This window comes from Thalassophryne amazonica, chromosome 7 (genome assembly GCF_902500255.1).
Source record: "Thalassophryne amazonica chromosome 7, fThaAma1.1, whole genome shotgun sequence".
In the NCBI taxonomy this organism is placed as follows: Eukaryota; Metazoa; Chordata; class Actinopteri; order Batrachoidiformes; family Batrachoididae; genus Thalassophryne; species Thalassophryne amazonica.
In genome coordinates, this window is record NC_047109.1 from 104683579 (window position 1) to 104710100 (window position 26522).

Below are 26522 nucleotides of genomic sequence, written 5' to 3' on the forward strand. Positions count from 1 at the left end.
ATTTTCTAATAGACCTCGTATGTTTTAAATCATCCATTTCTTTACTTTGGAGACATTCAAAAAAGAGATTTTTTTCAGACCATGTTTTCCTTGATATTCACCTTTCACCAAATTGTTCCAAAATCTAATCCCTTCTAGATATCTGTCCAAGTAATATTCCCACCATGTTTGATCCATCTAAACTTCTTGATTCTTGAGATAGACAAAAAGAGGGTGTTTTTGTGGACCATGTTTTTCATTGACTCAAACTTTGAGGTCAATGATTACTACTACAAAATGTAATCACCTCTTGTTATCTATCCAAGTATTATTCCAACCAAATTTGAAGGAAAACTGTGCAGCCAACACACACACACACACACACACACACACACACACACACACACACACACACACACACACACACACACACACACACACACACACACACACACCAGTAAAAACAAAACTCTCCTTTGCTGCTTTGTCAGGTTAATAAGTAAAAACAACAAACACTCACCTGCACCTTCAAGCCATTAACAAAATTATCCCTTTTTCAGATGTTCACGGGTAATAATGAGGATGTTATTTCCAAATTAAAAAAGTGTTTGTGTCATTAATAAAGAGTCTCTATTTTCTGCTCTCATTTAAATTAGGGAGCATATGAATGTTAACAATCATCCTCTCAACCTCACTTGAGTCACATCAATTATAAAGAGTCATTTTAGAATGTGTAGCTCTCCTAATTAAGGACTGTTGTTGCAAATGTTGTTCCATTTATATGGTGCTGTTTGTCACAGAACAGGGAGCACTGATAGGAAAAGATATACAAAACCTAGATACACACGTTTGTCACATGTTTAAAAGTGGTATTTCATTTAGCACCAAAAAAAATATCAGACTGTCCTTATATTTATGTCTGGCAACAAAGAATGTATAACAGCCTAAACACATATGATGTATTTTACACAATATTGTCATGCTGAAAGGTTCAAAAGCTTATATATATATATATATATATATATATATATATATATATATATATATATATATATATATATATATACACGAGGTCTGTAAGAAAAGTATTGTACCTTTTCATTTTTTTCAAAAACTATATGGATTTGAATCACGTGCAATTACATCAGCCAACCTTGAACCCTCGTGCGCATGCGTGAGTTTTTTCACGCCTGTCAGTTGCGCCATTCACCTGTGGGCAGGCTTTGAGTGAGCACTGGTCCACCCCTCCCGTCGGAATTCCTTTGTCTGAGAACTTGCTGAGACTGCCGCTTTGCTTGATCAAAATTTTTTCAGAAACTGTGAGACACATCCAAGTGGACACCATTTGAGAAATTCATATGGTTTTCGGTGAAAATTTTAACGGCTGATGAGAGATTAAGGAGTGTTACTATCGCTTTAAGGACAGCCCACGGCGCCGGACATCGAGCCACGCCCCGAGTCACCATCGTCAGCCTGTTTCAAGCTGAAAACATCCAAATTTAAGGCTCTGTTGATGCAGGACGTCGTGAGAGAGCTGAGAAGTTTCAGAAGAGGTCTGGATCAGCAGTTTATCCACTGTTAAAGGAGATTTTGTAATGAAAGACGTGCGGACGGATTTGCACGTCAGCACGCAGCCGCTCATCGCGCGGCGGCACAGAGAAACACCTCCGTATTGGAAACCATTCGAAAGATTCAGGTGGCTTTCAATGGCTTTCAGTCGAGTGAGTATCCGAGAAATTGTTTAACAGCTGGGCATGTTCCAACTTGTCCTGTAAGGCTTCCAACGGAGGTGTTTTCCTGTGGCGCTGTGTCATGAGCGGCTGGGTGCCGATGCGCGAATCCGTCTGCACGTCTTTCATTACAAAATCTCCTTCAACAGTGGAATGTCTGGATAAACTGCTGATCCCGACCTCTTCTGAAACTTCTCAGCTCTCTCACGACGTCCTGGGTCAACAGAGGCTTAAATTTGGAAGTTTTCAGCTTGAAACACGCTGACGACGGCTGCTCGGGGCGCGGCGCACCGTCCGGCGCCGTGGGCTGTCCTTAAAGCGGTAGTAACACTCCTTAATCTCTCATCAGCCGTTAAAATTTTCACCGAAAACCATATGAATTTCTCGAATGGTGTCCACTTGGATGTGTCTCACAGTTTCTGAAAAAATTTTGATCAAGCAAAGTGGCAGTCTCTCAGCAAGTTCTCAGACAAAGGAATTCCGACGGGAGGGGTGGACCAGTGCTCACTTAAAGCGAATGGCGCAACTGACAGGCGTGAAAAAACTCACGCATGTGCACGAGGGTTCAAGGTTGGCTGATGTAATTGCACGTGATTAAAATCCATATAGTTTTTGAAAAAAATAAAAAGGTACGATACTTTTCTCACAGACCTCGTAATACACACACACACACACACACACACACACACACACACACACACACACACACACACACACACACACACACACACACACACACACACACACACAGCAATTCAGTTAAATATACAGCAGATAAACACAGTGATATTTGAGAACTGAAATGACGTTTATAGGATTTACAGAAAGTGTGCAATAATTATTTAAACTAAATTAGGCAGGTGCATAAATTTGGGCACCCCAACAGAAAAAAATGCATCAATATTTAATAGATCCCCCTTTTATAGAAATAACAGCCTCTAAACACTTCCTATCGCTTTCAATGAGAGTCTAGATTCTGGTTGAAGGCATTTCATACCATTCTTCTTTACAAAACATCTCAGGTTTGTTGGTTTCCGAGCATGGACAGCCCGCTTAAAATGACACCACAGATTTTCAATAATATTCAGGTCTGGGGACTGAGATGGCCATTCCAGAACATTGTACTTGTTCCTCTACATGAATGCCTTAGTAGATTTTGAGCAGTATTTAGGGTCATTGTCTTGTTGAAAGATCCAGCCCCATTGCACCTTCAACTTTGTCACTGATTCATAAAGATTGTTCTTAAGAATCTGCTAATATTGACTGCAATTAACAAGATTCCCAGTACCTGCACTGGCCACACAGCCACACAGTATGATGGAACCACCTCCAAATTTTACTCTAGATAGTGTTTATCTTGGAATGCTGTGTTCTTTTTCTGCCATGCATCCCACCCCTTGTTATGTCCAAATAACTCAATTTTTGTTTCATCAGTCCACAGCACCTTATTCCAAAATGAAGCTGGCTTGTCCAAATGTGTTTTAACATACCTCAAGCGAATGCAGAAAAGGTTTCCTCTGCATTACAGCATCTCTTTGTGCAAAGTGTGCTGTATAGTTGAACAATGCACAGAGACACTATCAATCAATCAATCAATCAATTTTTTTTATATAGCGCCAAATCACAACAAACAGTTGCCCCAAGGCGCTTTATATTGTAAGGCAAGGCCATACAATAATTATGTAAAACCCCAACGGTCAAAACGACCCCCTGTGAGCAAGCACTTGGCTACAGTGGGAAGGAAAAACTCCCTTTTAACAGGAAGAAACCTCCAGCAGAACCAGGCTCAGGGAGGGGCAGTCTTCTGCTGGGACTGGTTGGGGCTGAGGGAGAGAACCAGGAAAAAGACATGCTGTGGAGGGGAGCAGAGATCGATCACTAATGATTAAATACAGAGTGGTGCATACAGAGCAAAAAGAGAAAGAAACAGTGCATCATGGGAACCCCCCAGCAGTCTACGTCTATAGCAGCATAACTAAGGGATGGTTCAGGGTCACCTGATCCAGCCCTAACTATAAGCTTTAGCAAAAAGGAAAGTTTTAAGCCTAATCTTAAAAGTAGAGAGGGTGTCTGTCTCCCTGATCTGAATTGGGAGCTGGTTCCACAGGAGAGGAGCCTGAAAGCTGAAGGCTCAGCCTCCCATTCTACTCTTACAAACCCTAGGAACTACAAGTAAGCCTGCAGTCTGAGAGCGAAGCGCTCTATTGGGGTGATATGGTACTACGAGGTCCCTAAGATAAGATGGGACCTGATTATTCAAAACCTTATAAGTAAGAAGAAGAATTTTAAATTCTATTCTAGAATTAACAGGAAGCCAATGAAGAGAGGCCAATATGGGTGAGATATGCTCTCTCCTTCTAGTCCCCGTCAGTACTCTAGCTGCAGCATTTTGAATTAACTGAAGGCTTTTTAGGGAACTTTTAGGACATCCTGATAATAATGAATTACAATAGTCCAGCCTAGAGGAAATAAATGCATGAATTAGTTTTTCAGCATCACTCTGAGACAAGACCTTTCTGATTTTAGAGATATTGCGTAAATGCAAAAAAGCAGTCCTACATATTTGTTTAATATGCGCTTTGAATGACATATCCTGATCAAAAATGACTCCAAGATTTCTCACAGTATTACTAGAGGTCAGGGTAATGCCACCCAGAGTAAGGATCTGGTTAGACACCATGTTTCTAAGATTTGTGGGGCCAAGTACAATAACTTCAGTCTGCAGCAAGATAACGTTGTAGGTCTTTGGAGCAGGTCTGTGGGTTGACTATGACTGTTCTCACCATTTTTAGCTTCAGCTTATCTGAGATTTTTCTTGGCCTGCCACTTCTGGCCTTAACTAGTACTGTGCCTGCGGTCTTTCATTTCCTCACTATGTTCCTCACAGTGGTAATTGACAGCTGAAATCTCTGAGATAGCTTTTTGTATCCTTCCCCTAAACCAGGGGTAGGCAACCTGTTCCAGAAAGAGCCATGAGGGTGCAGGTTTTCTTTGCAGCCACTGACTCCACCAGGTGATTTCACTGATTAACTGATTCCATCTGCTCAAAGTGATATTAATCAGTAAAATCACCTGGTGGAGTCAGTGGCTGCAAAGAAAACGTGCACCCTCATGGCTCTTTCTGGAACAGGTTGCCTACCCCTGCCCTAAACCATGATGTTGAACAATCTTTGTTTTCAGGTAATTTGAAAGTTGTTTAGAGGCTCCCGTGTTGCCACTCATTAGAAGAGATGCAAAGAGGGGAAACATTCGCAAATGGCCACCTTAAATATCCTTTCTCATGATTGGATTCACCTGTGTAAGGAGCTCAAGGGTCAATGAGCTTACTAAACCAATTTTGTGTTCCAATAATTCATGCTAAATGTATTCAAATCAATAAAATGACAAGGGTGCCCAAATTTATGCACCTGCCTAATTTTGTTAAAATAATTATTGCACACTTTCTGTAAATACAAGAAACGTCATTTTACTTCTCAAATATCAATGTATTCGTCTGCTATATGATATATTTAACTGAAATTTCTCATCTACATTTTACGTTACAGCCTTATTCCAAATGGGATGAAATAATTTTTTCTCAACATTCTACATGCAATACCCCATAATGACAATGTGAAAAATAGTTGTTGAGTTTTTAGATTTTTGCAAATTTATGAAAAATAAAACAACTAAGAAATCTCATATGCATAAATATTCACACCCTTTGCTCAATACTTTGTTGATGTACCTTTGGCAGCAATAGCAGCCTCAAGTCTTCTTGTATATGATGCCACAAGCTTGGTGCACCTATCTTTGGGCAGTTTTGCCCATTCCTCTTTGCAGAACCTCTCAAGTTCCGTCAGGTTGGATGGGGAACATCGATGCACAGCCATTTTCAGATCTCTCCAGAGATGTTCAATCACATTCAGGTCTGGGCTCTGGCTGGGCCACTCAAGGACATTCACAAAGTTGTCCTGAAGCCACTCGTTTGATATCTTGGCTGTGTGTTTAGGGTCATTGTCCTGCTGAAAGATGAACTGTTGCCCCAGTTTGTGGCCAAGAGTGCTCTGGAGCAGGTTTTCAGCCAGGATGTCTCTGTACATTGCTGCATTCATCTTTCCCTCCATCCTGACTAGACTCCCAGTTCCTGCTGCTGGAAAGATCTGAAAATGGCTGTGCACTGGCGAAAATAAATTACAAAGAGGAATGGGCAAAACTGCCCAAAGACAGGTGCGCCAAGCTTGTGGCATCATATTCAAGAAGACTTAAGGCTGTAATTGCTGTCAAAGATGCTTCAACAAAGTACTGAGCAAAGGGTGTGAATACTTTTGTATATGTGATTTCTTAGTTTTTATTCTTAATAAATTTTCAAACTTTTTTAATTCAATTTCAATTGATTTTCATTTATATAGCGCCAAATCACAACAGAGCTGCCTCAAGGCGCTTCACACAAGTAAGGTCTAACCTTACTAACCCCCATAGCAACAGTGGTAAGAAAAAACTCCCTCTGAGGAAGAAACCTCAAGCAGACCAGACTCAAAGGGATGACCCTCTGCTTGGGCCATGCTACAGACATAAATTACAGAACAATTCACAGAAGCAATTCACAAAATGAATATACAGGAGGGTTTCCAACACAAATACAACTCCCATCTCTGGATGGAGCTGCACCTTAAACTGAGAGAAAAACAGAATCAGGCATCAGAAAGACAAGAAATACAGTATAATTTGTCAGCATTAAACAAGAAAAGAACAAGAAATAATAAGGTGATTGCTGGCCACTACCCCTAAGCTTCACTAAAAGACACAGTATTTAGGTAAAGTTGAGGCTGCGGCCCGCTCAGTTTCCTAATAAAATGAATTAAAAGAGTAAAAAGCGTAAAACAAAGCTATACCAGTATGCTGGCCACACGAAAGGGAAAATAAGTGCGTCGTAAGTCTGGACTTGAAAGTCTTCACAGAGTCTGACTGTTTTATTGACACAGGGAGAGCAAAAAATGTTTTTTTCATGTCATTATGAGGTGTTGTGAAAAGGATTTTGAGGGAAAAAATGAATTTACTCAATTTTGAATAAGGGTGTAACATAATAAAACGTGGAAAAAACTGAAGCACTGTGAATACTTTCTGGATGAACTGTATTCCTGCATTTAAGGACTACATCACATTGCAAAAAGGTTGGGAGGCTGAAGCAGTTTGTGATGTTGCTATTCCCTCTCACAACACTGAAAGGCATTTCAACACTGAGGATACTAAGTGATGAAGGGCTTCAGCTGTTATTTTCTCCTATCCTTCAACAAAACTCATCTTAGTGTCTGAAACAGTACAGGGACATTGTCACTGTATTTTTCATTTCAAAATTTTCCACACATTCTTTATTGGGGACAGGTCAAAACTGCAGGCGTTAGTCAAGTACCCGTGACCTCTTCTTTGGCATCCATATAATGTGTGCACAATGTGGTTCTGCATTGTCTTGTTGAAAAATGCATGGACGTCCATGTAACAGATGACATCTTGAAGGCAGCACACGTTGCAAGAAAATCCTAATGCACTTTTCTCCATTAATGCTGCCATCTCAGAGGTCTGGAGTACCTTTGTCAAGGGCAGTGACCCAAGCTCATACCATGACTGACCTGGCTTTTGGATTTGTTGCTGATAACAGTGTGGATAGTCCTTTTTGTCTGTGGTACAAGGCACCCAAAAAAGTATTTCTGCTTTGCGAATAAGCTACTGACCTGTTTCTCCATCATGGCCTTTTCATAGCCTGCCTTAACCACATTCAACTCTGCCTGCTTGGCATCCAGTTCAGCCTGAGCTTTCTGCAGGTCCAGATTGGCTATGGTCAGACGATTCTCCTGCACTGCCAAGTTAGCCTGAGAAAGACAAAGGAGAAAGACATAAACAGTAAAGGTGAGAAAGGAAGCTCTATATCTTCACTATGTATAAATTTCTGTGGTGGAGGCGAAAGCCTCATTTTCATGATGAAGGATACGCACCGTGGAAGGTCACAGTCTATAACTGTAAGAAACCAATATGTGAAGAGCACACCTGTACTCTTCATTTTGCATAACCAGAAAATGCTCCTTGTTATGACACCGCACTTCTGACAATGTTATGGACTTAGAGATTACTGAAGTATGCCAAGGTCTGTGATGGAAAACCTTTCAAATATCTTGGAAATCCTGGTATGGTTAAAACAAAAGCGAACCAAATGAATACACAGCCTGCCACAACCTCTCAGGCTTACGAAGGTATGGACAAGATTTCAAGCCTAACCTTCCAGGATGCATATACTTGAAAGTGACAACACGGTTTAAGTAAGACAGAAAGCAAGCAGTCAGATAAAAGAGAAGAAAGAAGTGATGATGTGAAATGGCCAGAAGACCAGACAGAAGCAGATGGAAAGGAAAAAGTAAAAAGGTGTTGACAGCAAGTACTTAATTAGGAAGACATAACATTTTTATAGTGTTAATATAAGTAGAGAGCCTAACATAAGCATGTAGAAAGGTTGAAATGGCGGAAGCGCACATTTTCTTGATTTGCGTAAGTGAAAAAAAAACTGTAGAGAAAGGTCAGTGGACTGCTCTCTTTGAAATTTTGATGGCCTGTGAATCCACATTAGTATCACTGTTAGTCACTGTTTTGTTGCCATGGTTTTATTTTAGAACACTTCACAGTCATCTCTTTTTCTCTCTGATGTTTTTGCTTTTGACAATCATGGTGAAACCCACACCTCTTTTTTGTCCTGTCACTCCAGTCTCTTAACCATCACACCTGCATGCAAACACCTACATCAACCACATTATTCAATCAACGATTCATCTGACATTTTCCAGATTGTTAAATGCATTCCTGTCTGCCCAGAGTTTAGAAAGTGTGTCTGCACATGATACCGTTACTATCATCCACGCCTTTACTGAAGTAAAGTGGTGTGAATTTACTGTAAATCTGTGTGTGGGAGTTGTTTTTGTATCAACCCAAATGTCTGACAAGCAAGGTTGGGTAGGATTACTTTGAAATGTAATCCAAAAGTAATTAGATTACAAGTAATCCAAATGTATGTACATACATACATGTAATCCACATGTATTCTTTCAAAGTAATCCTACCCAACCTTGCTGACAAGTGTCACCCAGAGTTGATCCCCCAACCCAATGAAATCATAGAGGATGAGCTGTTTTTCTATCATCATTAGGTGAATCTAAGGGCCCCTTCACACATAGTGCGAATAAGTACAACTCAGGGTGACTCACAGCCAAACAGCTCGTATGCGCGAACCACGAAATATTGCGTCGACAGGCAGGTGTGTACAGTCCTGGTGCAACAATTTGTGCATGCAACGGTGTCTTTCAAGCAGGAACACAGTGTGAGCAGGTGCACCACATCGTGCCGCTGATGTGGAATAAATAACAAATAAAAACCAGCTGGTACGTGTGGAACCACATTGCACCGCTGCTGTGAAAAAAAAAAAAAATACATGCCACCCACAGGATTCGTAACTGCTCTTTACTGATTGCCAGCCTGAAACTTTAGCACTGAGCTACCATCACTGGCCTATAAACAGTGCGGGAAAATGCCTGAAATCAACAAAGAGATGGATGTATTTAAAAAATAAAAATAAAAACACACACCATAAAAAAACAGCATTTCATTGAATCCCTCTTATCAAGTATGATCATCTTTTCCTCTGTAGATGACCCATGGTCACAGATGTACAGTCATGAAATGACATGAATGAGAAGCAGGGCACTCTGATCATGTCCACATCTGCTGGCACTGTGCCCAGTTGGCCCTGCATGTGTGTCCTGCCCAACAAACGTCTTATGGATGGCACACCGCAGGACTGACACCGCGTCATGTGGAACAGAGCTCACGTGGGTGACATGACAGTCAGATCGCTCACTGCGTGTTTTGGTCTTACAGTCCGTTTCAACCTGGGGTCAGCCTGTCAATGTGCACACCGTGCGCACGCTCGCTCTCTTCAGCCCATCGCCACAGCCAGTGCTTAATTTGTAAAGTGGGAGGTCCCGGAGTGCAGAGGATGGGTGGCTCCGGTGCAGAAAAAAAAAAAGAAGCGGTGCGCCACACCGAAAATAAACTGGGCATGTATTGTAGGTTTAACACTAGTCACACCAAATCCGGATAGAGTACAAATTCCTCAGTGGTCCCTCGTTTATCGCGGGAGTTACGTTCTCCGCGCTCACACCGGGCGCGACGCGAGCAACTGCAGCCACAGGTTGCCATGTAATCCCTATGTAAGGATGCGTTTTGGCGCCAAACCGCGCAGCGCGACGCAAGTGAAGCGATTTTGAGCGTTTTGCGCATTTGTGGCGCGATATTGCGTCACGTCACATCGTGTTGCCTTCCTCCCCAAGTTTAAAAATCTGAACTTTTTCGTCTCGTCTCGTCGCGCCGCGATGACCAATCAGGGACTGAATATGTGGTGACATAGAGATGTCTGGAGTTTGACTGAAGATGTGAACATGTCCTGTATCTGGTAGCAGCCTGTGAGCAGGACTTATGTCTCTTTTGTCCTTTATTTCACAATCATGATTTTTTTGGAGCGAGCAGCAGCCCCACAGCAGTGGGAGCGGAGTTTCTTTTTCTTTTTTTTTTTACGTGCGCGTAGGGAATCATCCATGGAGATGTCATAGGTATTAAGGGCACTGCGCTGCGGTGGTTTGAATCATATTTGTCTAATAGATTACAGTTTGTTCATGTAAATGGGGAATCTTCTTCACAGACTGAAGTTAATTATGGAGTTCCACAAGGTTCTGTGCTAGGACCAATTTTGTTCACTTTGTACATGCTTCCCTTGGGCAGTATTATTAGACGGTATTGCTTAAATTTTCATTGTTACGCAGATGATACCCAGCTTTATCTATCCATGAAGCCAGAGGATACACACCAATTAGCTAAACTGCAGGATTGTCTTACAGACATAAAGACATGGATGACCTCTAATTTCCTTCTTTTAAACTCAGATAAAACTGAAGTTATTGTACTTGGCCCCACAAATCTTAGAAGCATGGTGTCTAACCAGATCGTTACTCTGGATGGCATTTCCCTGATCTCTAGTAATACTGTGAGAAATCTTGGAGTCATTTTTGATCAGGATATGTCATTCAAAGCGCATATTAAACAAAAATTTAGGACTGCCTTTTTGCATTTACGCAATATCTCTAAAATCAGAAAGGTCTTGTCTCAGAGTGATGCTGAAAAACTAATTCATGCATTTATTTCCTCTAGGCTGGTCTATTGTAATTCATTATTATCAGGTTGTCCTAAAAGTTCCCTAAAAAGCCTTCAGTTGGTTCAGAATGCTGCAGCTAGAGTACTGACGGGGACTAGCAGGAGAGCATATCTCACCCGTGTTGGCCTCTCTTCATTGGCTTCCTGTTAATTCTAGAATAGAATTTAAAATTCTTCTTCTTACTTATAAGGTTTTGAATAATCAGGTCCCATCTTATCTTAGGGACCTCGTAGTACCATATTACCCCATTAGAGCGCTTCACTCTCAGACTGCAGGCTTACTTGTGGTTCCTAGGGTTTGTAAGAGTAGAATGGGAGGCAGAGCCTTCAGCTTTCAGGCTCCTCTCCTGTGGAACCAGCTCCCAATTCAGATCAGGGAGACAGATACCCTCTCTACTTTTAAGATTAGGCTTAAAACTTTCCTTTTCGCTAAGGCTTATAGTTAGGGCTGGATCGGGTGACCCTGGACCATCCCTTGGTTATGTTGCTTTAGACGTGGACTGTGGGGGGTTCCCATGATGCACTGTTTCTTTCTCTTTTTGCTCCGTATGCATCACTCTGCATTTAATCATTAGTGATCGATCTCTGCCCCCCTTCTCGGCATGTCTTTTTCCTGGTTCTTTCCCTCAGCCCCAACCAGTCTCAGCAGAAGACTGCCCCTCCCTGAGCCTGGTTGAGCTGGAGGTTTCTTCCTGTTAAAAGGGAGTTTTTCCTTCCCACTGTGGCCAAGTGCTTGCTCATAGGGGGTCGTTTTGACCGTTGGGGTTTTTCATAATTATTGTATGGCCTTGCCTTACAATGTGGAGCGCCTTGGGGCAACTGTTTGTTGTGATTTGGCGCTATATAAGAAAAAAGTTGATTGATTGATTGATTATTTTACTTATTAACTACACAGATGTATAATAAAGCAAATGGTGACTGGTTTCTAAAGACAATTATGACAGAGTTTTTTGGGGAAAGAGTGAGGAGCAGCCTCACAGCAAGCCGCAGAGTTTCGTTCTTTTTTTTTTTCTTTTTTTTTAACGTGCGCGCGCGAGCGAATCGTCTGTGTGGAGAATATTTTATTAATTAACTACACAGATGTATAATAAAACAAATGGTGACTGGTTTCTAAACACAATTATGACAGAGTTTTTTGGGGGAAGAGCGAGCTGCAGCAAGCAGCTGAGTTTTTTTTTGTCCATTTTAAAGCATTGGAGATCATTGTAGATGAACAACCTATAATTTTTTGCACCTGCGTATACGTTTTCCCCTCTCCAATCAACTTTTTAATCAAACTACACTGTTCTTCTGAACAATGTCTTGAACGTCCCATTTTCCTCAGGCTTTCAAAGAGAAAAGCATGTTCAACAGGTGCTGGCTTCATCCTTAAATAGGGGACACCTGATTCACACCTGTTTGTTCCACAAAATTGACAAACTCACTGACTGAATGCCACACTACTATTATTGTGAACACCCCCTTTTCTACTTTTTTTTACTAATAGCCCAATTTCAGAGCCTTAAGAGTGTGCATATCATGAATGCTTGGTCTTGTTGGATTTGTGAGAATCTACTGAATCTACTGGTACCTTGTTTCCCATGTAACAATAAGAAATATACTCAAAACCTGGATTAATCTTTTTAGTCACATAGCACTACTATTATTCTGAACACTACTGTATATACATGCTGTCCATATTCTTGAGCCGCTTAGGTGGGTAGGGAGAGTTCCCATGGGATAAAAAAGCTTTTCAACCTACCATCCCTGGTTCTCAAGACCAGGCACCTAAGTGGCTCTACTCTCTGTTTTATTTTTTTTCTTTGTTTGTTTGTTTCTTTAAAGACATTTAGGTGTACCTCAGGAAACACTCATTGAGTTCCACCTTAGATTTCAAATGTATAATAGAAGATATACCTTACTGAACTGTCATATCAATACGATATACGATATGACTATGATTTGATAACAAGTGCAGCAACAGTGAAAATTAAACATTCTTAAACAAAACAGTAATAATACCACACTCATTCTGCACTCATCATAAGGTTAGGATACTGTGCCCTCCAAAAGTATTGGAACACTTGGAATTTCACACATTTTAATGTGTTTATACCATTTTAAATACAAGAAATGCAAAAAAATAAAGAATAAAAATTTCTAAAATTATCTTCCTCAAATTCAAACTGAAAGCAAATTTCTAACACTTGGTAAAACATGTAAATAATAATCAGTTTTATTGCCAGTTTTATTTAGACAAGTCAAGGAATGGTAACATGAACATTTCTAGGTCACTGAATATGTCTTGGACTTAATTTACATCAATTATGAAGAAATACAAAAGTTTTTTCACCAAAACATCAAATCTAGGCTTTCATCTCAAATGTACTTTCTGTCAAATTGTAGCTGAACTTTCAGGTCTTCTTTTTAAGAAAATCCTCCTCTACACCACTTCATCAGGAAGCTGGATTTTATATTTTTAATTCATTTATATCAAGTGGTAGAGATTTGCTTTCAGTTTGAGTTAAGGAAGATAATTTTAGAAAAAATGTATTTGAAATGGAATAAAAAAATTTAAATGCGTGAAATACCAAGTGTTCCAATACTTTTGAGGGTATTTGAGAAACACTGAGGAGCAGCATCTTATATCTCATATACGGTATAATGCAGCAGATAAGAGAATATTTACAGTGGAATCCTGCAAATGGTGATACAAGCATCAAATTTGGCACAAATAATCCATGAACTCTTTTTGAAAAAACTTAATTTCCAAAAGGCAGCCAGGTAGGTGTCAACTGGAGAATTACACAGGGGTCAAAATTAAAAGATGCTCCAATCATATAGAAAACTACACCACATGATTTGCCTGATCATAAAGATTCTAAAAAGGGCATAGTTTGGACTATCTGTGACTGAATGTTAAATGTTATGGAGTTATGAGGTAAAAGAAGCAAGAATGGTGACAAAGGTGAGTTTCAGTTTGTACAGGGGTCAAAAGTTAAAGTGGCTCCATTAATTTTGCTCCAGCTGTATTTGTGCTGAATTTGATACTTGTATCACAATTTGAAGGATTGTTTCAGTTATCTGCTGCACTAATAAGCCAACAGAGCATGAACCAGCTGCTGTCTGTTAGCTTAAACATGTGTATATAATGCAACCCGAATTTAAGGAGAAATGCTGCTTTTAACAACCTGGTCCTCATTTCTGGCATAAAGTACGGTTGTTTACTCACCCAATATAAGTTTGGTGTGATTAGAAGTCCATAGTTCAAATGACGTGTTCAGTTCAAATCTGAAGCAAACATTTTTCTTCTTCTTCTAAGGTGGATTAGAATTTTTTGTGGTACACAGCACTAACTATTGGACAGGAGAAACCTAACAGTCAATGTGACTCACTGATTTAAAAATGCAGGTCTTTCAGCCAGACGTGTAGTGCTGTGACATGTCAGTCATCTGTGTCCAATCAGATTTCAGGGGAGTCCAGTAAACCCCCGCTCTAGCTCCACCCATGTTCAACATTTCCTGATTCACTGTGACTGAATAGTTGGCACTTCCTGTTTGAGTGTTAGCTTGCCACTGAGTTTTCACGAGATTCCATGGGATCTCGTCTGTCAATCCAGGAAGTATTTGACAATTGAACACTTCCTGTTTTACTGTGGATTTGAAAACTGGCACTTCCTGTTTAGGATGCCCTGTACCATGAGTGAGCATTGTGCCACCGTGTGACACTTCCTCATATTATTATTAACAAATGTGTGATTTTCATTATATACCATAAGTCGCATTGGTGTATAAGACGCAGGCCCTCCAAACTAATGAAAAAAAGTGTGACTTATAAGCCAGAAAATATATGTCACACCTCTTTCCATATTATCAGCTCTTTGCCATTTTTGTGCATTGTTGCAGTGTACTTTTTTTTATTGACGTTTGTACTTTTTTTATTGGAATTAATTTTGTTTAGTGCTTTGATTCCTGGGAAAGTCAGATATATTCATTTTTAGTTATTACAACCCCTGGCAAAAATTATGGAATCACCGGCCTCGGAGGATGTTCATTCAGTTGTTTAATTTTGTAGAAAAAAAGCAGATCACAGACATGACACAAAACTCAAGTCATTTCAAATGGCAACTTTCTGGCTTTAAGAAACACTATAAGAAATCAGGAAAAAAAATTGTGGCAGTCAGTAACAGTTACTTTTTTAGACCAAGCAGAGGGAAAAAAATATGGAATCACTCAATTCTGAGGAAAAAATTATGGAATCATGAAAAACAAAAGAACACTCCAACACATCACTAGTATTTTGTTGCACCACCTCTGGCTTTTATAACAGCTTGCAGTCTCTGAGGCATGGACTTAATGAGTGACAAACAGTACTCTTCATCAATCTGGCTCCAACTTTCTCTGATTGCTGTTGCCAGATCAGCTTTGCAGGTTGGAGGCTTGTCATGGACCATTTTCTTCAACTTCCACCAAAGATTTTCAATTGGATTAAGATCCGGACTATTTGCAGGCCATGACATTGACCCTTTGTGTCTTTTTGCAAGGAATGTTTTCACAGTTTTTGCTCTATGGCAAGATGCATTATCATCTTGAAAAATGATTTCATCATCCCCAAACATCCTTTCAATTGATGGGATAAGAAAAGTGTTCAAAATATCAACGTAAACTTGTGCATTTATTGATGATGTAATGACAGCCATCTCCCCAGTGCCTTTACCTGACATGCAGCCCCATATCATCAATGACTGTGGAAATTTACATGTTCTCTTCAGGCAGTCATCTTTATAAATCTCATTGGAATGGCACCAAACAAAAGTTCCAGCATCATCACCTTGCTCAATGCAGATTAGAGATTCATCACTGAATATGACTTTCATCCAGTCATCCACAGTCCACGATTGCTTTTCCTTAGCCCACTGTAACCTTGTTTTTTTCTGTTTAGGTGTTAATGATGGCTTTCGTTTAGCTTTTCTGTATGTAAATCCCATTTCCTTTAGGTGGTTTCTTACAGTTCGGTCACAGATGTTGACTCCAGTTTCCTCCCATTCGTTCCTCATTTGTTTTGTTGTGCATTTTTGATTTTTGAGACATATTGCTTTAAGTTTTCTGTCTTGACGCTTTGATGTCTTCCTTGGTCTACCAGTATGTTTGCTTTTAATAACCTTCCCATGTTGTTTGTATTTGGTCCAGAGATTAGACACAGCTGACTGTGAACAATCAACATCTTTTGCAACATTGCCTGATGATTTATGCTCTTTTAAGAGTTTGATAATCCTCTCCTTTGTTTCAATTGACATCTCTCGTGTTGGAGCCATGATTCATGTCAGTCCACTTGGTGCAACAGCTCTCCAAGGTGTGATCACTCCTTTTTAGATGCAGACTAACGAGCAGATCTGATTTGATGCAGGTGTTAGTTTTGGGGATGAAAATTTACAGGGTGATTCCATAATTTATTCCTCAGAATTGAGTGAGTCCATATTTTTTTCCCTCTGCTTGGTCTAAAAAAGTAACCGTTACTGACTGCCACAATTTTTTTCCTGATTTCTTATAACGTTTCTTAAAGCCAGAAAGTTGCCATTTGAAATGACTTTAGTTTTGTGTCATGTCTGTGATTTGCTTTTTTTCTACAAAATTAAACAACTGAAGGAACATCCTCCGAGGCCGGTGATTCCATAATTTTTGCCAGGGGTTGTATTACTTACCTTGTGATCTGGGTGCTTGGTACCGGTGTCCTGCACACAAAAGGCCTGAACAGATTCAAGAACTGTTGATGAAACAGTACACAAATGAATACTTTGCTGTCTGACTGTTGAAACAAACAGATCTGGTGGTGGATACACCTCCAATTACCAGGAGAGTTATTTGTCTTTAATGTATGGTGGCCTGTGAGGAACTTAGGGCATAAAAGGTGAAACTTGCAAAAAAGGTTACCAACACAAAGAAAACAGCTTAGATTTGTGAAATATGTTGCCAGTTATCACTAGTATCACTGAAAAGCTGAATTGAAATCCTTAAAAAAAGATACTTTGGGAAAATGCTTAATTTTCGAGTGATTTTCAATTATTGGCCCCTTGGCAAAGGAGGGTTAATTCCAAAGGTCTTAATCATTCCCACTTAGTTAAGGATTAAAAAAAACTGCCCACACCAGTACACTATAATTCTGCATTAGTTTACTTCCAATCAGTTAAATCACTAGGATACAGTGGAGTATAGAGCTTTGAGAGACCTAGATTTTGACTTACCCTTTCCGTCCTTGACCTTTTGACCTCTAGCTATGCTCTAATTAACCCAACTAATAAATCAGTGTTATGTTCTTGTAGTAGACTTTATAAGCTTTGTATTGATACCAAATATGTTGGAATAAAATTGAAGAAACATTGTGAAAAATGTATTTATATTTTCCCTACGCCTAATTTCAGGGCAATTTTTATCCTCCCCGAAAATTAAAAAAGAGACTAATCACACTTTTCGCGGGAGATTTGCCTGAGCAGGCCTCTGAAATCCTATGCAGGATGGACCAATCTACCAAAAAATGCCATAAACAAAAGTATGTCACGATGTGACACACTTGCTTCTGTTTTCTGCACATTTTTGAGGTCTGGCACCCTGACTATAGGAGGTTTCTTACAGTTCGGTCACAGACGTTGACTCCAGTTTCCTCCCATTCGTTCCTCATTTGTTTTGTTGTGCATTTTCAATTTTTGAGACATATCGCTTTAAGTTTTCTGTCTTGACACTTTGATGTCTTCCTTGGTCTACCAGTATGTTTGCCTTTAACAACCTTCCCATGTTGTTTGCATTTGGTCCAGAGTTTAGACACAGCTGACTGTGAACAACCAACATCTTTTGCAACATTGTGTGATGATTTACCCTCTTTTAAGAGTTTGATAATCCTCTCCTTTGTTTCACTTGACATCTCTCGTGTTGGAGTCATGATTCATGTCAGTCCACTTGGTGCAACAGCTCTCCAAGGTGTGATCACTCCTTTTTTAGATGCAGACTAATGAGCAGATCTGATTTGATGCAGGTTTTAGTTTTGGGGATGAAAATTTACAGGGTGATTCCATAATTTATTCCTCAGAATTGAGTGAGTCCATATTTTTTTCCTCTGCTTGGTCTAAAAAAGTAACCGTTACTGACTGCCACAATCTTTTTTTTTGATTTCTTATAGTGTTTCTTAAAGCCAGAAAGTTGCCATTTGAAATTACTTTAGTTTTGTGTCATATCTGTCATCTGCTTTTTTTCTACAAAATTAAACAACTGAATGAACATCCTCCGAGGCCGGTGATTCCATAATTATTGCCAGGGGTTGTATTATTATTATTAGAGTTATTATCAATATTATTGTTATAATGTGTGATGTTTCTGTATAACAAGTATACATCACAGGACCTCCTAAACCGTGAGTATACACTGGAAAATATGGTGGTATTAATTGACATCTGAGAAGATGTCGCTGCTTGTTTTTCTCTGTCTCTCTACTGAACATGTTCAGCGGTCTGGCTGGACAGCTTAACAGGAAGTCACCACTGTGCTGGATACCAGAAAGGATGTGATCCTTCCGAAAGTAAAAGGTGAGGCTCAAAGAGAGAGAGTCAGTGAGTGAGATGGCAGAAAGGTAGAATGAGTGTGTATGTATTTAGAAGAGAGAGAAATGTAGAAATTCTTGATGGAAAAATGGAGAGGCGGGTGGTTTGAAAAACTAGCGAGAGTACAGACAAAAAGATGTAGATGAAACTGAGCAAACTGACATTCAAAAATGACAGTCCAACAAATCTTTTGGTTTGCTGAGTGCATGAAAGCAGCTTTTAGCTAGTGAAGTAAAATACGCAGCATGTCTCGACCTACTTCCAGTACCGCGAGTGTCCATGTACTGTATTATTATTAATTAATGATTCTGAGTGGAGGGTTTGTTTATACAGTTCTCCTGTCTGTGAGCATGGAATTAATAATTCTTTGAATATGGAAGAAAATAGTGCTGATGCACAAAAGCAATTAAATACAATGCCAGGTGTGCACATCATTGCAGGAAAACCTTTTCTGCATATCTTGTCCATTAACAAGTGTAATATGCTGTGATGAACTTGCATGGCTGTTTGTGATGCAATCTAGAAAAAACATGATATATCAAAATATCCTGACTACTCTCCCAGGCCCGTTGGCCAAATTCCACCTGATTTGATGTGTGGATGAAGGTCGTTAAACCCGGTATTTGTCACTCAAATTTGGCACACATCTGGTGGTGGGTTATTGAATTACCCAGGTAAGATTAAATTTGCCAAATGTCAATCATCACTGGGTTGGCCCCAGTGATAGTCATGTCTGCTTCAGTTTGTTGGCTTCATCCTTCCAGATCCTTTTGCTGATTTCCACCTTCAGTGGACTATGACTGGGGCAGGGAGATGGTTGAGAGCCATGCCCTGCTATATATCAATGTGGAATCTTTAGAACTTGGGATCACAGCTGAGGGTTTATGGGAACTGAACTGTCAGTGAACTATGATAAGCCTACTTCAAGGGTCAATGATCTTTACCACTTGATTGGACTAACTGGTCACAATCTCCACTGGACTTTATAAGTACAGTACCAGTGAAGACTTTGGACACACTTGGGACTTTGATGAATTCGGTTTGTATTGGTAACACAGTTGATGATGTTTTACTTTGCAGCTCACCAAATAAAGCACAGAAAACTGACTACAGCGGGACCAACAGATCTGGAGTGGCAAGCTATTGTGTGCTGAGCAATACAGTATATTGTATGTTCAACAGTGGTGGGCACAGATAACCAAAAAATTAACTTCGATAACAGATAATCAGATAACTGAAAAGTTATCTTCGATAAAGATAAAACAATAAACCACCCAAAAATGTATCGGAAGTTACAGATAACCAATAAATTCCAATATTATCTCTGGCACATTTACCACTACTAGTAAAACAAATTTAATAGCTTCTAGTAATATTAAAAAAATAACAACAGACCCAATGAGACCACACCTTTTTCTTTCAACATTCTGCCCCTGCTGGAAGCTCTTGTTTATTACAGCACTCCCAGCACAGAGGCACCCAGAGAACAGCCATAAAGCCATCTCTCTATCAATTACAATGCTCCGGTCAGGCGGAGGTCTTGAAAAATAAAGTCATGCTGAGTTATGGTTTTGATTTATAAATAACATTAATACCGATAAAATAACTCCATTAATGTCAATTCTGTCATTTGTACAAAGTTAAAATATAACATATCTTTTAATGTTGAATAATGCACTAATTCTGAGGTTTTGTAACAAACAGACAGATCGCAAAGGATTCTGGGTAAAAGTGCCTCTGCTAAACACTGACTGGTTCAGTCATTCATTATGTAAACCAACACGTTAATGTGACGTCTGCTGTGTGTTGGTGCTTAAAGATAAATGTGCTTTTGTAAAATATTCCATTTTTTTTAATTTGTAAAAACAGGCATTTTTACGGAGCCCTGGAAGTGTCATCGCAAAATGTTTTGCATGTGGAGAGAATGGGCCTCATGTATCAAATTTGCGCACTTGTGGCGTAAATTTACGGTGTAAATTTGAAGTACACCAAAGTTGCCGTGACATGTATCAAGCAGTGCGCACCTGCCCATTTCCGGCATACGCCTGACGCGACCTTGATAAATGCGGCGGGTGAAAACAATCGTAATTATAATAAACACACGATCACACCACATAAAGTTAAGCTCAGCGCTGCTCTGGCTCCAGGCTCTGGAGAAAAAGGCACGCAGCGCTTTCTTTGCGTTCAGCGCAGTGGCCACGGATCGTGCTCGATAGACCAGCAATCCCGCAAAAGCGGGATTTGTATTGATTATTATGTAGTATAATCAGGAAAGTGTTATTATGTGTAACATATGCATTGATTTGTATGATGGCACTGTTTATCAGGCTGATCATATTCATTTTTATGTGGATTCCAGTGCTGGTTCATTCTGGTGTATAATTTACACCACCTCTCGACCTGGTGTATATTTTCAGCGCAGCGTACGCCAACGACAACATTGATAAATGCCAAGTGGTGCAGCTGTTTTGGCGTACACCCCACATATGCTCAAATATCGCCGTACGCACGTTGATACATGAGGCCCAATGTGCGCACGTTGTATGATGTTGTAAAACGTGCTTTACACTGCGAGATGATTTTTCATGCAGGAATTTTTTGGATCGAGTTTTAGGTTAATCGTGCATCCTGCATTGTGTAGTGTACATGGAGTATCAAGCTGCGGTCAACATCTGACGACCACCTCCTGATCGCCGATCGCATGGTCGAATGAGAATCAAACCTGTTTGATATACGAGGTCTGTTAGAAAAGTATCCGACCTTTTTATTTTTTTCAAAAACTATATGGATTTGAATCATGTGCGCTTGCATCAGACAAGCTTGAATCTTCGTGCGCATGCGTGAGTTTTTTCACGCCTGTCAGTTGCGTCATTCGCCTGTGGGCAGGCTTTGAGTGAGCACTGGCTACCCCCCTCGTCGAATTTTTATTGTCAGTGAAAAGGCTGAGAGGCTGCCTCTTTGCTCCATGAATTTTTTTCAGAAACTGTTAGAGACAGCCAGTTGGAAACCATTCGAAAGATTCAGATGGATTTGGGTGAAGATTCTGTTGGTATCACACGGATTAAGGACCATTAAAACTGGATTAAAACGGCCCACAGCGGCAGAGGGCGCACCGTGCCCCGAGCGGCCATTGACAGGCTGGAACGAGCAGATCACTTCAAAACTTAAGGCTCTGTTGATGCAGGACGTCCTGTGACTAGCAGAGAAGTTTCAGAAGAGGTCGGGATCAGCACTTTATCGGCACATTCCACTGTTAAAGGAGATTTTGTAATGAAAGACATGCGGACGGATTTGCGCGTCGGGACGCAGCCGCTCACAGCCACTGGACAAACAACACCTCCATGTTGGAAGTCTCACAGGACAAGTTGGAACATGCCCAGCTGTTAAACAATTTCTCGGATACTCACCCGACTGAAAAGCCATCAAAAGCCGTCTGAATCTTCTGAATGGTTTCCAACACGGAGGTGTTTTTTTTGTTGCGTGCAATGAGGGGCTCCGTGCCAACGTGTGAAATCCTCTGCACAGGATTGAGACGCTTTTCATACAAGCAGTTCTCTTCTGTTTGCAGAGGTTATAACTGTGCGTCTGTTACAAAACTTTTAACAGGTGGGTGCTGACCTGATTTTAAATTTTAAAAATGCTTGTCGCTGTTCAGATTTGTTTAGTTTGTTTAACGGTTTAAAAGCTATCGGACAAAAATTAATCGGAAGACAATTGGTCCGATAATGGTTTTTAAAGTTATCTAAAAAGATAATCCGATAATGAAAACATTATCTTCGATAATTATCTGTTATTGGAATATCGGAAGTGTGCCCACCACTGATGTTCAACCCCAATTCCACTGAAGCTGGGACGTTGTGTAAAATGTAAACCAAAACAGAATACATTGATTTGCAAATCCTCTTCAACCTATATTCAATTGGATACACCACAAAGATACGATATTTAATGTTCAAACTGATAAATACTGTTTTGTGCAAATATTTGCTCATTTTGAAATGGATGCTTGCAACACGTTTCAAAAAAGCTGGGACAGTGGTATGTTTACCACTGTGTTACATCACCTTTCCTTCTAACAACACTCAATAAGTGTTTGGGAACTGAGGACACTAATTGTTGAAGCTTTGTAGGTGGAATTCTTTCCCTTTCTTGCTTGATGTACCACTTCAGTTGTTCAACAGTCCGGGGTCTCCGTTGCTGTATTTTGTGCTTCATATTGCACAACACATTTTCAATGGGCGACAGGTCTGGACTGCAGGCAGGCCAGTCTAGTACCCGCACTCTTTTACTACGAAGCCACACTGTTGTAACACGTGCAGAATGTGGCTTGGCATTGTCTTGCTGAAATAAGCAGGGACGTCCCTGAAAAAGACGTTGCTTGGATGGGAGCATGTGTTGCTCCAAAACCTGGATGTCAGCATTGATGGTGCCATCACAGGTGTGTAAGTTGCCCATGCCATGGGCACTAACACACCCCCATACCATCACAGATGCTGGCTTTTGAACTTAGAGCTAGTAACAATCCGGATGGTTCTTCTTTTGTCTGGAGGACACAACGTCCATGATTTTCAAAAACAATTTGAAATGTGGACTCATCAGACCACAGTAAACAGTCCACTTTGCGTCTGTCCATTTCAAATGAGCTCGGGCCCAGAGAAGGTGGTGGCGTTTCTGGATGGTGTTGATGTATGGCTTTCGGTTTGCATGATAGAGTTTTAACTTAGATGTAGATGTAGTGACAAACTGTGTTAACTGACAATGGTTTTCTGAAATGTTCCTGAGCCCACACGGTAAGATCCTTAACACAATGATGTCGGATTTTAATGCAGTGCTGCCTGAGGGTTCGAGGGTCACGGGCATTCAATGTTGGTTTTTGGCCTTGCCCCTTACATGGAATAAGTTCTCCAGATTCTCTGAATCTTCTGATTATATTATGGACTGTAGATGATGGAATCCGTAAATTCCTTGCAATTGAACGTTGAGAAATATTGTTCTTAAACTGTTGGACTATTTTTCACGCAGTTGTTCACAAAGTGGTGATCCTTGCTCCATCTTTGCTTGTTAACAGCTGAGCCTTTTGGGGATGCTCCTTTTATACCCAATCACAACACTCACCTGTTTCCAATTAACCTGTTCACCTGTGGAATGTTCCAAACAGGTGTTCTTTGAGCACTGTTGCCCCTGTCCCAACTTTTTTGAAACATGTTGCAAACATCTATTTCAAGATGAGTAGATATTTGCACAAAAACAATAAAGTTTATCAGTCTGAACATTAAATATCTTGTCTTTGTGGTGTATTCAATTGAATATAGGTTGAAGAGGATTTGCAAATCATTTTATTCTGTTTTTATTTACATTTCACACAATGTGACAACTTCATTGGAACTGGGGTTGTAGAGCTAAAATGCCTGTTTTTTCTATAATGTCAGTAGCATAGCCCAAGCAGAGGGTCACCCCTTTGAGTCTGGTCTGCTTGAGGTTTCTTCCTCATATTATCAGAGGGAGTTTTTCCTTACCATTGTCGCCTATGTTTATGATCTAGGGGTTGGTAAGGTTAGACCTGACTTGTGTGAAGAGCCTTGAGGCAGCTCTGTTGTGATTTGGTGCTATATAAATGAAATAAATTGTGTGAAGTGAAAACAAGATTTGTTATTATCATAACATTAGCAAGAAGTCTCAAATTTATGTGACTATGCAAACTGTAAATGTGAATTGAAAACATAGATTAACAAATAACACATTATCGTCAGCATAACATTATATAGATCTGTCTATCTATCTATAAATATATGCACACACACACACACACACACACACACACACACACACACACACACACACACACACACACACACACACACATATACTCACTCACTTCAACCGCTTAGTCCAATTAAGGGTCGTGGGGGGCTGGAGCCTATCCCAGCAGTCATAGAACACACACACACACACACACACAGATATATATATATATACATATATATATATATATATATATATATCTCATAAAGTGTTGTGCTGTTCAGTCAACTCTTACTTGAACATCTCTAATAAAACAGATCTATTTTGACATTGATGATGGGATTTTTTTTTTTTTTTTTTAAATCAAGTCAGACCTGTCTGCCTCCCATTTTTATAATTTTTGAATATATTGTCGGGTGGGGTGTGCAGCCAGTACATTCTGAGTGCCGGTCCCAAGCCCGGATAAATGAGGAGGGTTGCGTCAGGAAGGGCATCCGGCGTAAAACAAGCCAACCGAACTATGCAGACTCAGAATCGAATTCCCATACCAGCTCGGTCGCGGCCCGGGTTAACAACGTCCGCCACCGGTGCTATTGCCCAACAGGGTGCCGGTGGAAATTGGGCTACTGCTGGGCGAAGATGACGAAGAAGAGGAGGAAAACGGTGCCACGAACAGCGGGAGAAGAAGAAAACTAGAAGGGTGGAAATGAGAGTGGGGACTTTGAATGTTGGTAGTATGACTGGTAAAGGGAGAGAGCTGGCTGATATGATGGAGAGGAGAAAGGTAGACATATTGTGTGTGCAAGAGACCAAGTGGAAGGGAAGTAAGAGCAGGAGCATCGGCGGTGGGTACAAGTTGTTGTACCATGGTGAGGACAGGAAGAGAAATGGTGTTGGGGTCATTTTAAAGGAAGAGTATATTAAAAGTGTGTTGGAGGTTAAGCGAGTGTCTGACAGGGTGATGAGTGTGAAGTTGGAAATTGAAGGGGTGATGATGAATATCATCAGTGCATATGCCCCACAGGTTGGGTTGTGAGATGAAGGAGAAAGAAGATTTCTGGAGTGTGTTAGATGAGGTGGTGGAGAGTGTGCCCAAGCATGAAAGAGTGGTGATAGGAGCAGACTTCAATGGGCATGTTGGTGAAGGGAACAGAGGTGATGAGGAAGTAATGGGTAGATATGGTATCAAGGATAGGAATGGGGAAGGACAGATGGTCGTTGATTTTGCAAAAAGGATGGAAATGGCTGTGGTGAATACCTACTTTAAGAAAAGGGAGGAGCACAGGATAACATATAAGAGTGGAGGAAGGTGCACACAGGTGGACTACATTCTTTATAGGAGATGCAAGCTAAAAGAAATCACAGACTGTAAGGTGGTAGCAGGAGAGAGTGTCACTAGACAGCATAGGATGGTTGTTTGTAGGATGACTTTAGAGGTAAAGAAGAAGAGAGTGAGAGCTCAACAAAGGATCAGATGGTGGAAGCTGAAGGAGGAAGACTGTTGTGTGAAATTTAGCGAGCAGGTGAGAGAAGCACTGGTTGGAGGGGAAGCAATTTTGGACAACTGGAAAAGTACTGCAGATGTGGTGCGGGAGACAGCTAGGACAGTACTGGGTATGACATCTGGACAGTGGAAGGAAGACAAGGAGACTTGGTGGTGGAATGAAGAGGTCCAGGAAAGCATAAGGAGAAAGAGGTTGGCAAAAAAGTTTTGGGATAGTTGGAGAGATGAAGAAAGTAGACAGGAGTACAAGCGAAAAGAGAAGTGGCAAAAGCAAAGGAAAAGGCATATTGCGAGCTGTACAAGACGTTGAATAGTAAGGAAGGAGAAAAGGACTTGTACCGATTGGCCAGACAAAGGGACAGAGCTGGAAAGGATGTGCAGCAGGTTAGGGTGGTAAAAGATGCACATGGTAATGTGCTGACAAGTGAGGAGTGTGTGCTGAGAAGGTGGAGGGAATATTTTGAAGAGTTGATGAATAAAGAAAATGAGCGAGAGAAAAGGCTGGATGATGTGGTGAGAGTAAATCAGGAAGTACAAGAGATTAGCAAGGAAGAAGTGAGGGTTGCTATGAAGAGGATGAAGAGTGGAAAGGCAGTCGGTCCAGATGACATTCCAGTGGAGGTATGGAAATGTCTAGGAGAGATGGCAGTAGAGTTTTTAACCAGATTGTTTAATAAAATCTTGGAAAGTGAGAGCATGCCTGAGGAGTGGAGACGAAGTGTGCTGGTTCCTATTTTCAAGAACAAGGGTGATGTGCAGAGCTGCAGTAACT

General features: G+C 40.5%; 1 protein-coding gene across 1 annotated transcript in view; it reads right to left on the reverse strand.

Annotated features, from left to right (window-relative positions):
* Positions 1-26522, reverse strand: part of dnah5 (dynein, axonemal, heavy chain 5) — a 366123-nt gene that overhangs the window by 95470 nt on the left and 244131 nt on the right. The window contains exon 67 of the mRNA XM_034175262.1: positions 7421-7558. Within this exon, the coding sequence (XP_034031153.1) occupies positions 7421-7558 (138 nt within the window). The remainder of the gene's footprint in view (positions 1-7420; positions 7559-26522) is intronic.